This window comes from Polypterus senegalus, chromosome 11 (assembly GCF_016835505.1).
Source record: "Polypterus senegalus isolate Bchr_013 chromosome 11, ASM1683550v1, whole genome shotgun sequence".
Taxonomy (NCBI): Eukaryota; Metazoa; Chordata; class Cladistia; order Polypteriformes; family Polypteridae; genus Polypterus; species Polypterus senegalus.
The window spans coordinates 48,330,921-48,345,836 of record NC_053164.1 but is presented as its reverse complement, the minus strand read 5'-3'; the positions used below and the strand labels follow the sequence as shown (position 1 = coordinate 48,345,836).

General features: G+C 36.6%; 1 protein-coding gene across 1 annotated transcript in view; it reads left to right on the top strand.

The window, feature by feature from the left end:
- march5l (membrane-associated ring finger (C3HC4) 5, like) overlaps window positions 1–14,519 on the top strand; it is a 33,278-nt gene extending 18,759 nt beyond the window's left edge. The window contains exons 4-7 of the mRNA XM_039768554.1: window positions 241–371; window positions 9,587–9,770; window positions 10,594–10,760; window positions 13,412–14,519. Of these exons, the coding sequence (XP_039624488.1) occupies window positions 241–371; window positions 9,587–9,770; window positions 10,594–10,760; window positions 13,412–13,579 (650 nt within the window). The 3' untranslated portion in view covers window positions 13,580–14,519. The remainder of the gene's footprint in view (window positions 1–240; window positions 372–9,586; window positions 9,771–10,593; window positions 10,761–13,411) is intronic.
- The last annotated feature ends 397 nt before the right edge of the window (window positions 14,520–14,916 follow it).

Here is a 14,916-nt window from a genome sequence, read left to right as displayed (position 1 = left end):
ATGTGTTTATATGTATAATTCCATAATTTGTGTGTTTATGTGTGTATAATAATATCGATAGACAGTAATTGAGGCATTTTAATTGATTATTTTCATTAAAAATGGATAACTCATTTAGTATCTATACATTTTTTGGTGTACTGAGTGGTGTACTTAAGCCATTTTCATTATGAAAATATTTGATCTGAATTTAATTGTGTGTATTTGCTGAAGTTAAGATTTGTTATATCTGTCTTCCAGGCCCTTTGGTATATTTTCTCCAACAGCTGGATCGTGCACTGTCCCGGTTAAGTCCATTTGCTGCAGCTGGTGTGGTGGTTGGAACGGTGTACTGGTCAGCAGTCACTTATGGAGCGGTAACGGTAATGCAGGTATGAACATAAAAACATGTTTGATAACAGGTCATTCAACCCATATAAACTGCTCAAAAAAATGAAGGGAACACTTAAATCACACATCTGATCTCAATTAATGAAATATTCAGCTGGAAAAATCTTTACTGATTAATACTGTGTAATTCGTTGAGAACAAAATGATGTAACAACATTCAGTGGAAACCAAAATCGCCATCCCGTTGTGGGCCAGATTCAACATTATGCTGAAAATCAAAGTCAAAAATTTAAATCACTGGCTGATCTAACTTGCAACGAATTTCAACTCTGCAACTCATAATATGACTCAGTAGTGTGTATGGGTCCATTGCCCATATACACTCCTGACATCGTGTGCGCATGCACCTGATCAGACATAAGATGGTGTCCTGGGGGATCCCCTCCCAGACCTAGATCAGGGCATCAGTGACCTTCTGGGCAGTCTGTTGCGCATTTTGGCGGCGACAGATGCAATGATACATAACATCCCAGAGGTTCTCAGTTGGATTCAGGTCTGAGGAATGTGTGGGCCAGTCAGTGGCATCAATGCCTTCATCATCCACATTTGCCTATACACTTTGGCCACATAAGGCTAGGCATTTTTCTGCACTGTTTATTAAAAGATGTTCAGCACTATAACGTGTGACTGCTGTAAACATACAAAGTTGTTTGAAACACTTTTAGTTTGAGAGCTATGAATACTCTGAATGTGTTATGGAGAAATCTCAAGAAAAAAACATGCAGAATCTTCAGAAAGACAGTCAGAATTTTGACTTTACTGCACGGCATAGAAAACAATTGCAGTGCACATAAAGCCTGTCTCAGTTCATGACGAGAACGCCGAGTGTACGGTGAGCCCAAAATATATTACAGTTCTTATCACAAAAATGCCCCACTTTCACACTAGTTTCCCAATATCTACTGTACAGGGTTTCTCATGATGTTGTCCCCACTCAGCACCTTTTCCCATAACAATCACCTGGTGTTGCAGACCTTCTCATAACAATATTTCCTTCTCAGTCCATCTTCTTATACCATCTACTTTGGCTGGCAGGACATATTTGTCACATGGTGGTGAGCATCACCTGATTACCTCTCCTTTCATTCTCACGGTCTAGTCCTGAGCTGTTAAAGATCAATGGTCTTTCAGTTAATCAATTCTTAACAGTTCAATTCCTAACAAATAAGTTGGGATCAGAAGGACCCATATATGAAAACTGGACTGCGTAATGAATAATTCAATAAATGATTACTTTTTTTCACTAGCGTCCTGTAAGGCTAATGCTAACATAATAGCCAACTGTGCCAGTAAGCGGCAGCACACAGCTTCACTGATAGGAACCAAGCTGTGAACAACCTTGACACAATATTTCATGCTTGATAGGAGTGCTGGGCGGTATACCGGTTCATACCAAAAACCGTTTCTTATTTTTGTTTTGATATGGATTTTTCTTATACTGCAACACCGGTTTAAATTGCTTAAATAAAGTTCGGAACATGCCGTAGCAGGAAACTGTTTAAGGGGGACCTTTTTCACTTTTTTCTTGACATTTCTACTTTATTCTCCCTGTTTATGTCGAGATTAAAGTCGACATGTTGACTTTATTCTCGTGATTTGTCATTAAAAGAGAACATCGTAAACTAGACTTCATCTTAAAATGAATATTTAATTTACTAGATTTTCTCAAACCCCGTCGTAAGTTATGTAGCACATTAAATGCTTTGTGTTAAGTGTTTCCTAGGCCATGTTAATTGCTACGTGCTTCTTAAAGTGACTTCCTCTTGCACTAAAATGAGGTGCAGGCAGCACACAGAATACATTAATTTCATGATATTCCTGCTCCCTGAACATTTAGAATGCTAAGATAAGTACTTGATATAATTTTCATGGTGAAATGCATTAAAGCATGTATTAATCATGTGATGTGGAGGTCGCACTGCTGCCTCGCAGCACAGGGGTCCCGGGTGTTCCCTGCTTTGAATTTGCATGTTTTTCTGGTGGGTTTACTTGGCGTGCTTAAGTTTCCTTTCAAAGTCATGTAGGATGTGGGGTTTTGCTAACTCTGCTAGTGTATGTATTGCTCGTATTCACCCTGCGATGTGCTGGCGACTCGTTCATGATTCCTTCCTGCCTTGCACACAATGCTTGCTGGGATCGGCACAATCCTGAATGGATGGCATAATTAAACATGTATAACAAAGATTTTTTTTAAAGTTCTGAACACTTCGTGGTCTAAGTTTATAACTAGATAGATCAATACTTTATTAATCCCAAGGGGAAATTCATATAATCCAGCAGCATCATACTGATACAAAAAAACCAAACAATATTAAATTAAAGAGTAATAAAATGCATGTAAAAACAGACAGTAACTTTGAATAATGTTAGCATTTACTCCCCCGGGTGGAATTAAAGAGATGTTCTACCAGACGGTTGTGGCGAGTGCCCTCTTTTACGCGGTGGTGTGCTGGGGAGGCAGCATAAAGAAGAAGGATGTCTCACGCCTGGACAAACTTGTTAGGAAGGCAGGCTCAATTGTAGGAATAAAGCTGGACAGTTTAACATCTGTACCAGAGCGACGGTCACTAAGCAAACTCCTGTCAATCATGAAGAATCCATTGCATCCACTTAACAGTGTTTTCTCCAGGCAGAGGAGCAGCTTCAGCGACAGACTTTTGTGACTCTCTTGCTCCACTGACAGACTGAGGAGATCATTCCTCCCTAGTTTTAATTTCACAAAGACGTTTATCGTTTGGTGACTGGTAGGGCTGTTCGATATAACGATATATATCGGATGACAATATGAAAACGTCTTATCGCTGCACATTACGCTATCGTTTGTTTCGTGGTGTCGCAAAATAAACTGTTTACGGCAATATTTTTTTCATTGTTTTGATGGCCTCCACGTGGATGAAGACACACTAGCATGGCTGATGAAGACGAGGCAACACCAGGTAGCTCCACACGGAAGGATCTTGTTCCTAAACGAGGGGCTACCTCTGTAGTATGGAGATGGTTTGGATTTGAAGAGTCTGACATGGACCAGAAAACGGTACTGTGCAAATTATGCTGCAAACCGATCGCTACCACAGACTCCCAACACGACAAACCTCTTCTACCACCTCCGCAAAAAGCACGTGAGCGAGCATGCAGAGAGTTAACAACTGAGAGGCAGGCCACGTAGGATATTACAGTTGTAAAGGTACTATTTAAACGAGCATGTTAAAAGCTTGGAAGATTAATTGCTACCAAAACAATTTGCTTAAGGCATAATTTTCCCTGCAGTGTTTGCTGTCAGCGTTAATCTTGTTAAAATTACGTTTACGCCACAACTGCATTAACATGGCAAATCTCCGTTAACGAGTTACGCGGATCGCCCGCACTTGGGGCTGGACGGCATCAACACGCTAGCGCCGTCCAGTCCCACGCACGGGGCAATCAGCTGTAACTCATTAACGGAGATTTGCCACACTACGATGTGCAAATTAACATTTTACTAGAATGTAGCCTAAAAAATATTATATTTAATATTATATATTTAATATATTTTTGTCGTAAGCCTTATTGCTGCTACAGTTTGAAGTACAATGTTTACATTTGGTTTTGACAGTTAATGTTAGACTTGTATTTATTTTGTTTAAAGGGTTTATTGGCCTTATATAGTTTAGTTGTTAGTGCTTTGATCCTTTTATATTTAATATATGTTGTGAGAGTTATTGCTGCTACAGTTCACATTTTGTTTATGTCAGGCATTTTATATAGCAGTATTTTATATTGGGCCTTTAGTAATTTGTTTTTGAAAAGTGTTTTATATTTGATACATTAACATTTTATGTTTACATTCTAAGTCAAACATTTGCTCAAATGTTCTAAATAAAAACAGAAATAATTACAAGTTGAGTACTTCTCATTTTTGATTTTTTTAATTTAAATGAAAAAAAAAGGAGTGGTGATTATATAAACTATTCACTGAATACAAAGAAAATGTACTATATCGTGATATTGGGATATGAAATGAAATATCGGGATATAAGATTTTGGTCATATCGCACAGCCCTAGTGACTGGTTATGTGGAGGAAGAAAAGGGATAGGAACTGGGGGTTTGGTACGTCAGATAGAGACAGCATGCATGCAATAAAGAAAGCCCACTCAGAAGAACATCCATTAATTTTCGTGTTCATGTCTCGGACCACCAGATCACGAACCTAACATTTACACAATATTTAAGTTAAACCTGTGCGATACCCATTCACACATCCAGTTTTTTTGAAGCCTTGTCACACCTGCCATAAAGTTTACACTGAACGTACACCTGGGGACCCCTTCCTGCGCGGGAGCAGCACTACCGCCACACTACCGTACATGTTTAATACCTGCTTTAATGCATTTCATCATGAAAATGATATCAAGTATTTATCTTGGCTTTCTAAATTTATTTATTATATGTCAACTTTATTCTCGACATATAGGTTTTTTTTTTTCTTCACTGTGGCCCTAATACACTTCTGTAGGGCTATACCACAAATAGCATTATAAATGCAAGTTGCAGTTTTATTATTTATGTATATAGCTTAGCGTGAAGCAATGTCCAAATTAATGCAATTTGTCTTAATGATGGTTCAGTTGGTAAAGATGTCTCACCAAGTTGCTCTTGTTTTATTTTATTTTTATTTGGTGAATACTGTGTAATGCACCTGGGCTTGAAGTCTTGAAGTAATAGTATTATTACTGGAAGTTGCACTATTATTTATTTTATTGTTATTATTTATTAGGAAATTTGTTTAAAAAGTCACTTTAATGTGTCAGTGGACAGAGATTGTTAACATTAACAGAAAGTGTAGTTGGTTTATAAAAAATATTCACTATTTATTCCTTTTCTAAGACATGTTCAGTGCAATGCAACTTTTGACAAGCACCTCTGGATATTTTACTAAGTCTAAATGCCTCATTGGATGGTTGAAAATATGTTGTGAAAATTTTATTTTAAGTTGTTTGCAAAATTTGTTCAATAAAAAGGTTCTATATTTTGACTGTAACTGTCATGCAATGCGATTCCTTCTCTTCATTAGTGCCACTCCCTTGAAAACTATCACTTTATTGGGCCATGCAAACCTGTATTAATACTTGTGTGCACATTAAAATGTTTATTTGTACAATGTACAATTCTCATGACAGTGGAACAGGTTATTCTTAGCCAGTCTTCTACAGTAATTGCAGTGGAAAATGTGGTTAACATCCACTCATGCATGAGAAAAAAATACCATTGAATACCGTGAAACCGGTATAATTTTGAAAAATACCATGATATAGAATTTTGGTCATACCGCCCAGCACTACTTGAGAGAAAGAAAAGAAAAAAGACAAGCCTTTAACAATTGCTTCTTTACGCTAACTAATAATGTGTTGCTGTATTTTTTTGTCATTATCACTAAGATGTATAAAGAAGCATTGACATATAAACTTAAATGCTAGCTAAATAAAATATAAATGTGCATGCTAATATAACAGCCCATAGCTGCAGACAGCAGGGCTGTAAAGTTATGGCATGCAGCTGCACAGTGGTTTGATAGAGGCCAAGCTACTGCTTACATCACGGGCACATGTTCAGGAAATAATGTCCTTAACTTTCAACAATCAACTCTTAAGGTCCTATAGTGTGCAAACTAACTGATATCATAATATATTGTATTTTAGTTTTATTCCCTAAGGTATTAAAGAGTCCTAATACTTATAAATGACGTTTGAGTGCTTATATGTTTTATGCACTAGCTTGAGACCTTGCCCTTTACTCACACAGGCAAAGTCCTTGCATGCAGTTTGTTTAGTCTTCTGTCAGTAAGAAGCTCCGTGCCTTCATTCTCAAAACAAAATCTGCCTGCTTGCTTCCTCAGAGTGCATGATGACCTTGTCTCACAGCTTGACTCACAGAAACTCAAAACAAAGCAAGTGAGAAGGACAGGCGGGCAAGAGGCCTCTCTAACAAAATAAATGGTGTCCTTTCAAAGCTTTTCCAGGCCTAGACTTTTCATAGCCAAGAGCAGTGAAACTAATAATGAAGTGCATTGATCTTTGATCAAAATTCTCAACAAATGCTGAACAGTTACTATATTGTTCTACAGTGCATCCTGTACTTTTCTGATACTGTGATTTCATTATTGCTTTTAATATTATTATTGACTTATTTAGCTGATGTTTTTATCCAAGGTGACTTAAAACATATGTATATACAATGAATATACAATTTATTACATTTGTTTATGTTATTCTTATTAAAGTGACTTGCCTAAAAGGTCACATAATGTCAGTAGTGGGATTCAAAGCCATCGCTTCAGGCTTTGAAATCCAAAGCATTAACAACTACACCGTACACAGTACCTGCCATTATTGTCAGTCTGACTGAGGGTGATGCTGTTCAATCGTTGTATTTTTTCCAAATAAAAACACCAAAACAAAAAACAATTGTGTGTATGTTGTACAGATTTAAAATTTATACATGAATCAGTGTCAATCTGTTTAGATATTATAATATGACTAATTGCACACCGGGAGAAACTGTTTTTACCATTTTAATGCCTTCCAGTAGTTCAGTTTAAATTATGTATGTGTCCAGTTTTTAACAGCTTTTTGAGTTTAAGTGTCTCCATCTCTTTCTGGAGTTATTAATGAATTAGGAGTCCATAATGGATCAGACTTTATTTACCATCTGCCACAGTGCATGTTAATTTGTTTACACACTCAAGACCACTCTGGCACTAAACTTAAATCGTACATTAAGGCTATGTGGTTGAAATGAAAGCTATATATTTTTGTAAATTATATATAATACGTCTTTGCTTCACGTACACATCTATATATCTGTTCTCCCCTCATTTAATAAGTAAAGTTTTACATAAATTTCATTAGCTGATAAGAGGAGTGTAGTTTTGAGATTTATATTGTATGTCATGGTCACAATGTCATTTTAAATGGTTTGTTGGATTTCTTGTAGTCCTAAAGTTTTGGAGAAGGTTAGTCTAACTTATTATAGCCATAATTAAAGTTGAGGCTTTTAAAATAAGTGATAAACAGAAGGACTCTTAAAAAAAGAAAACTTTAAACATATCCTCCATAAGATTCTCCAGGTCATAGGGGAAATTGTGATAAAAATGGCGAGTTTTTCAGACTTACCTAACTTTTACCATTTTAAGATCAGTAAATCATACTATTAAAAAAAGTGATAGAGCTGTAGGTATACAGTGTTTTTTTAAGATTTGCAAAGTGCTTTATACTTAAAGAATCTGAAGCATTAAAAAATCATAAAAATGCAATGAAAGTAATGAAGGTCTCAAAAGTAAAGCAAGTATATGTTTTTTAAGCAAAATTTTATAAATAATTGAGAAGAGTTTGTTTAATTTTGGTTATTGGTTCCACTTATATTATGCAGATTTTCCCTATCTCAGACATTCAAATAAAAATTAACGTATTCCCAAATTATTTTAAGTAATGCTTAAATATTAAAAAGGAAATAAAATAAGTGAACAATAAGAAATAGTTTAAAGAAGTTTACTGAAGTCAGGTCTTGTGCATCAAGCAGAGAAGCCCTGACCTTATTTTAAAAAAAGCAGTTTTGGATTAGGCAATAAAACCCTGAAGATAAGTGGAGCATGTGAAAAGGAAAGAGAAGCAGTTTTCATGCCTCTAGTGTACTGGGTGAAGACATAAATAGAATTAACAAAGGACCAGATTCATGGGAATTTGAAAATGCGCAATGGGTATGCTTGGTTATAATTACTAAATAATATCCCTCAGTGTGATATATTGGAATGTAACATTCTCAGGGTCTTGGCCCTCTAGTTCTTGAACAGGTAAGATACAATTAATGCTGGTTAGTGAATCCTGTGAAAGTTTCACTGGGGAAAAGATGGATTTGCAAGAGAACTTCACTGGAGGATTTTAGAAAAGGGCAAATGTTAGCCAGTGACTCCCAGACACTTAATTCTAGTTTTGTTATGTATACATAATAAAATGAGATCTTGTCATGTCTTGTATATACTGTTATATTACAAACTCAACACAATGAAAACAACAATTTACAATATATTCATACTGTAAATATATAGTACTGTTTTCTGCTTTGTCTGACTCATATTTTTGATGAGCTAGACAAGAACCAACCTTGGATATGGCAGAAGTTCATCTCGAGCTCAGTTACACATACACATCTAGACCTTGTGAAGGACTGCCGGCTTCCCATGCCGGTCCCCACCCCCAGGCCGCCAGGAGGAGCTCTCCCGACAGCAGGATCGTGCCCCGAGGTCCAGCAGGGCCTTATGGACTTTGTAGTGTTTATACACAGCCCTGCTGGATACCTTGGGGACCACCAGGAGTCGCTGTGGGCGGGACCCGGGAGCACGACATTTCTTCCCGTCCGTAACCGTGACGTACTCCCGGGTCATACGGCATCACAGAGCCCATAAGCCCCCCCACAGCGACTCCTGGTGGTCCCCAAGGTATCCAGCAGGGCTGTGTATAAACACTACAAAGTCCATAAGGCCCTGCTGGACCTCGGGGCACGATCCTGCTGTCGGGAGAGCTCCTCCTGGCGGCCTGGGGGTGGGGACCGGCATGGGAAGCCGGCAGTCCTCCACAACCTATAGTTCAATTCTCAGTTACAGGGATCAGGCACCATTACCCTCTTATAAGTAGGTTTATGTCACCTTGTCAGGGTGTATTTTAGTCACAGATAGTGAGGGCAAATGAGAACCAAAATCCTCAACCAATTGGTTATGTAGGTCTATGAAATGATGATACAGTTCTGACTAGTTCAACAGCCCACAACTAGGTGCAACAAAAAGTAATTTGCAGTGATGAGTGATGAAATAGCAACTGCTGGTGATGTACAATTATAACAGCTAGGAAGGAATATTAAATGGTTTTAAATCTAAGGTAAAGGTAAGGAAAAATCAGGTGAGCGATAATGCTTTATAAATGGCAATAAAAGGGACACAGAACTAGTCTACTCTTCATTATCCTTTTCTGGTTTCGGATGGGATAAACTTTTATTAGGAGTTAGTGTGATATATTTGCCATTTCTCTTCAGTCTTTTCTAAGTTAACCCAAAAGCAGATTTTCATTTGCTACCAAATTGCTTTTGTATTGGGCTGAAACAACCATTATAGGCAATGGCGCATTTGCTGCAGATACAGGACCTAATTGGTCTCTTTTTAACACCAGGTGGTCGGCCACAAAAAGGGTTTGGATGTAATGGAACGAGCTGACCCTCTTTTCCTCCTCATGGGTCTCCCAACGATTCCGGTCATGCTGGTTCTTGGCAAAATGATCCGCTGGGAGGACTACATCATACGTCTCTGGCAGAAACACTCTTCCAAACTTCAGTTGCTAAACAGCATTATGCCAGGTATGATATGTACAAGCTAGGGATTGAATTTTGTTTTTGGTAGGGAATGTAATTCCCATCAATGTAATAACAGATGGGGAAGGGGATTTCACAGGATAGATTGATATTTTAGTCTAGCTTATTTAGAATATTGATTTGATCAACATAAACAACTTCATTTATCTTGTGTGCATCTATCAAATGTATACACTGATATTTTGTGTTTGATACCTGAAGTACTAGGGTGTTGTACCGTGTTAGCCATTATGAATGTAGAGAAAAGCAAAGTAAAATGACACCTTTTATTGGCTAACTAAAAAGATTACAATATGCAAGCTTTCGAGGCAACTCGGGCCCCTTCTTCAGGAAAGTTGTAATACAGAAACTGGAGTTCCCTTTGTTTATATATACACACACTAGGACAAGAAACAACATTGGTAAATCTTTAAATGAAAAATCTTAAATGTAAAAAATTAATAAGATTCCTTCAGGCTAAGATTAATTTAACAAGAGAGAGAAGAACAATGTATGGTCAAGATCGTTGGATAAGATAACTCCAACAAAGCCCTTTGTTTGTGATGAGTTTTTCAAAACAATATGGGTCTGTAGACAGGTTATCTGTGTCAGTCTGAGAGATGTAAACAATCCTCATACCTGGCCATAAAACTCTTGTCTTTATTCAAGCCATTTTGTAATGTATTAAGTTAATGTGTAGTAATTAAAATGTATTAGGTCTTTGATACATCCGTAGGAGACACAACTCCTCTTCAGGTAAGTTTGCTATTGATCTCTCACATCATATTAAATGACTTATTTATGTCTTTGTTTTAAACCAATATTTTAGGTATTGGAAGACCTGTCCCTCGTCTGCCAGCTGAAGGCACCTATGTTAGTGACCACTTGTCCATGTCACGCACTCTGTGTGGTGCCTTGGTCTTTCCCACTATTGCCAACCTGGCAGGTCGCCTCATGTTTCGTAGAGTACACTCCAATTTGCAGCGTACTGTACTGGTAAGCTATGTATTATATATAAAATATACAGATACATGAAAGCACATGTATATTAGTGTTTGTGCGTATATATTTATACACATGTGTTTATATGCATGAGGTAGTTTGGTGTTGCGGACAGTTTAGGTATAAAGAAGGAATATTGGTCACAGGCAAGGCCAGTAAAGTCTCTGGTAATGTGTAAATGATCAGAGACAAAACATCAAGCCATGCTATTGCAGCTGGTTTACAAATAGGTGGCAACATAATGGAATTTTAGGGGTGCCCTGCAGGAGTAACGCTCAAAGCCATTCCCCTAATAGAGGACAGAGGATGTCCGGAATGGACCTGTACAATATTTGTCTGGAATATTCAGATGCTGCAGTCATTCCTTGGATTGCCTGATCTTTTAAAAGAGAGCTAGAGACTAAGGAGTATGGGTGCTGTTCTTCAAACCACACAATCGACCACAGAGCAACATTGAAGAGCTAACTATTTTCAAGGTTATGGAAGACTTTGATACAGGGGACTCAGGGCTGCCAAGGGTAGTCATAGTTTCCATGGAGCAAATGGAAGACATCCATGACCCTATAAGCTATTCAGTGTAAAGCAGCCTCATTGCCAATACCTCAGTAAATATGGAATTGGCTGATGGAATAATAAATAAGAGAACTGATAAAGGTGAGCAGTGATCAAAATAAGAACATGGACAGTTGGGAGTGCCAGTACACATAATGGAAAGGTACTGAAATGTATTTTCAGGTAGGAGTTGGTCTATTACATACTCCATTTATTTTTGTAAGTTTTGTTGCTCCCATTGTTTGTCCCTTCCTACATGCTTATTTGTTTAGTAAACATATCATTTTGTAGGTTTTGGCTACCTTGACATTATTGTGGGTTTGATTCTGACTCAAGAGTATCCCCATATTTTTGCTTAATACATGAAATGCTTAGCACGTGTGTGTGTGTGTGTGTGCATGTGTGTGTATCTGCATACTGTAGTATGAACATGATAAGTTGCAGCAAACCTTGATGGAACAAAATCAGCCTCAGATAGGTTATGGAAGGCACAAAAATTTTCATTTACTTGTATTATACTAATGTTACCAGCAGAAACCATCTAGGAACTCGGATAGAACACACTATGAAAGAAACTAAAGTAATTTCCGAAAGTGTTCATTCAAATTTGGAGTACTCATTGTTGTACAGTAAACTCCACTGTAAGAGTTGTATAGCCATATTGGTACATACATAACAAAAAGCATACCTTTTATATAGTAAGAGTATGAAAAAATGCTGTGAAGATTTTTGTATTGCATTTGTGCAAGAGAGGTGATGGCAACCACTAAGACTAAATTGTCTACAGAAATTCCAGTACAAAACGTTTAATTGTGAGCATTTGTGAAAACAAAAATTAATCGTGTGTTACAGAGAAGAAACTTCTTGATTTAAAATATGCAAAAAATTAAGTAGTTGTGTACACTAAAAACCAGTGCAGTCACATTAATGTTTCAATTTTGCATATATTTAAATGTTAAAAAATATACTCTCCCCAAGGGTTAACCTGACCCACAGCCTGTGTTCTATTTCCCCTCTTTTATAGCCCTACTCCCAAAAGTGATCAGCAGGGAGGCAGAAATCCAAGGCACAATCCCAACCTTGTAAGAATGTATGGTCTCTTGTAAGCAGCAGGCAAGTAGATGCCCACCTAAAAAGCAATTAACTATTCATTGAAAAAAGTGGCATTTGTCTACATGTTGTCAATGTAGACAGATTTCTCTACTAACTGTACCTGAAAAGGGTAAAAGGAGAAAGATAATGATTATGTATGTATGTATGTATGTATGTATGTATACATTAGCATTCCCTTTCTGTGCAAATGTCCATACATCTATGTAACATTTGCTTAGGCAAAGTAATATCTTATCTTCCTTATAAGTTCACCACCCAGTGTAGCCTCAGAAAAGGTGGAAACTGCTTGAAGCAATTGAAAGAGCTGTAGGAAACACACACCATCAGAATGAAGCTTGCATTTTCTTTACCTGAGTAGTGGTTAATCCCTGGCCATTAGATACAACTAAGACTAAGAAAGAAGAGGATACTGTCCCTAGGCTGCAGGAAAATTGCTGTATAGTAAACTACTCTGTGTTACATTTTTTTGCCAAGCAAATTAAGAATTGCAGAGAAGCATCAATTCACATTTCATGCCATAATACTTTTTCTTTTTTGTACCAGGTAGATATTATCTGCATAACCTTTTTATATGCTGTTTACCATTACAAAAATAGTTTCATTCTTTTAAAAGTTTGAGCATTACTCAGTTGTTTTTTAAGAAATGAAGAAGGTCACTAAATTTTAGTCAGAAGTTCATTTAAAAGACATCTTGAATAATTTTTCTTTTCCTTTTATATTACTTCACTAAGGTCGAGACACAGTATATGGCTGGTATTTTTGTTTATTTGTAGCTCAAGAAGCGTCACCAACATACCTGTGCCCTCCTAGCTGTGACCAAAATATAATATGGAAACTGTTGCTGTAACTTGAAGCTCTTTTCAAAACTGACTTTTCGCTCAGATCATAATAGCTGATTTTAATTGAATTTAAAGTTATCTTTGCAGTTGCAGCCTCTAATTTTGTTCAATTGTTTTTATTGTGTGTTTATTTGTTTTTAGGGTGGAATCGCTTTTATTGCTATTAAAGGTGTCCTCAAAGTGTATTTCAAACAGCAGCAGTTTTTAATTCAAGCCAATCGGCATATCTTGAACTATCCAGAGGAAGAGGACGTGGATAACAGAGAGGATGATTCTTCTGGGGAGAATGGAGACAGTGGCAATGAGTAGCACCTTCTCAAAACTAGTGGACCTGTTTGTGGAAATGGACATAATACTGAGCCCTGGTTTCTGAGGGGAAAAGGAATGTTGATAAATTGCCTCAGTAATATTTATTTGAAAATTTTCCATCTTTTGTCTTTACTTGACAGCACTTGTACAAAATGTATAATCATTGTCACTATTTTTTGCCTTTGGAAAAAAACAGTAAACAGTCATATTGTATTACTGGCATGTTTACATATCCTTTCTAGTCACATTTTTCAAATGTTTGTAAAAATACATATTTTAAGAATTAAGTGGAAAATATGAAAAATACATCAATAGATAGAAGAATATAGGTGACACATTTTTTCCTTTAATTTTGACATTTAATAAATTGATTATGTGTTGGGATATACTGAAATTTAACAAGTTTAGCAAACAAATTGATATTGTTTATATAGTTTTTGTTAGATATAAGACCTATCTGGTTTCTTCCATAGTATACTTTTTTTTTCTTTTTTTTTTGTCCAGTTTCCATATATTCCATGGATTTGAGGTAGCAATACTCATTTATGCATGCATCAGAGAAAGTCACCCAGATCAAAATTGTCAATTTTAACACACTATCGAGACTTTAGTGGTTACAATAATATATGAGAAAAAAATTAATACTGTCCCTTAACATGTGGCAGTGTGTGCAGTTCATAAAGCTTTTTTTGTTACTGTTTAATCTTTTGTCATATACCCAGAAAGTGAAATAATTTAGTAATGTTTATCTGTGTTAGATACCATTCTTATTTTTATGGGTGGTGACAGAAAAAGTCAACCCCCATGTCACCATGGAAGCTATAATCAACAAAAAATAGTGGAGTATTATATTGCAGTGCATCTAAATTAAATATACTGTAAGTATAACTGTAAGTATGTTTATTACCATTTGGGGAAGTAAATGCCTTGTTCAAATCTAGAGCCGAGGTTGTATTTAAGGAAAAAATATTTAAGATAAGGATGTGGAAAACCTTTTAGCATTGCCTTAATTTATTAACTTTTTTTTGTTTTGTGTGATTTGCAAGTTATTGATAGTCCTTTAGTCATAAAGTAGTCTTGATAAAAATATTGAAATTAGAAAACCAGCTATCCATTTCATTTGTAACCTTTTTTTATGCCTTCAAATCTTTAGAAGTCCTCCAGTTTTTTAGTTTTCTCAGTTTAAATCTGATTGGTTAACATCAAATGCAAAAATAGTATCCTATGTTAGGGTAAGAGCTGTTTCTGTCACACACGTCAGGAGGGTTAAGCAGAGTTGTGGGGGTAAGGATGGGTGCTGCTTTACTGGTTCAGAGAATGTGTGGCATTAAGGAAAG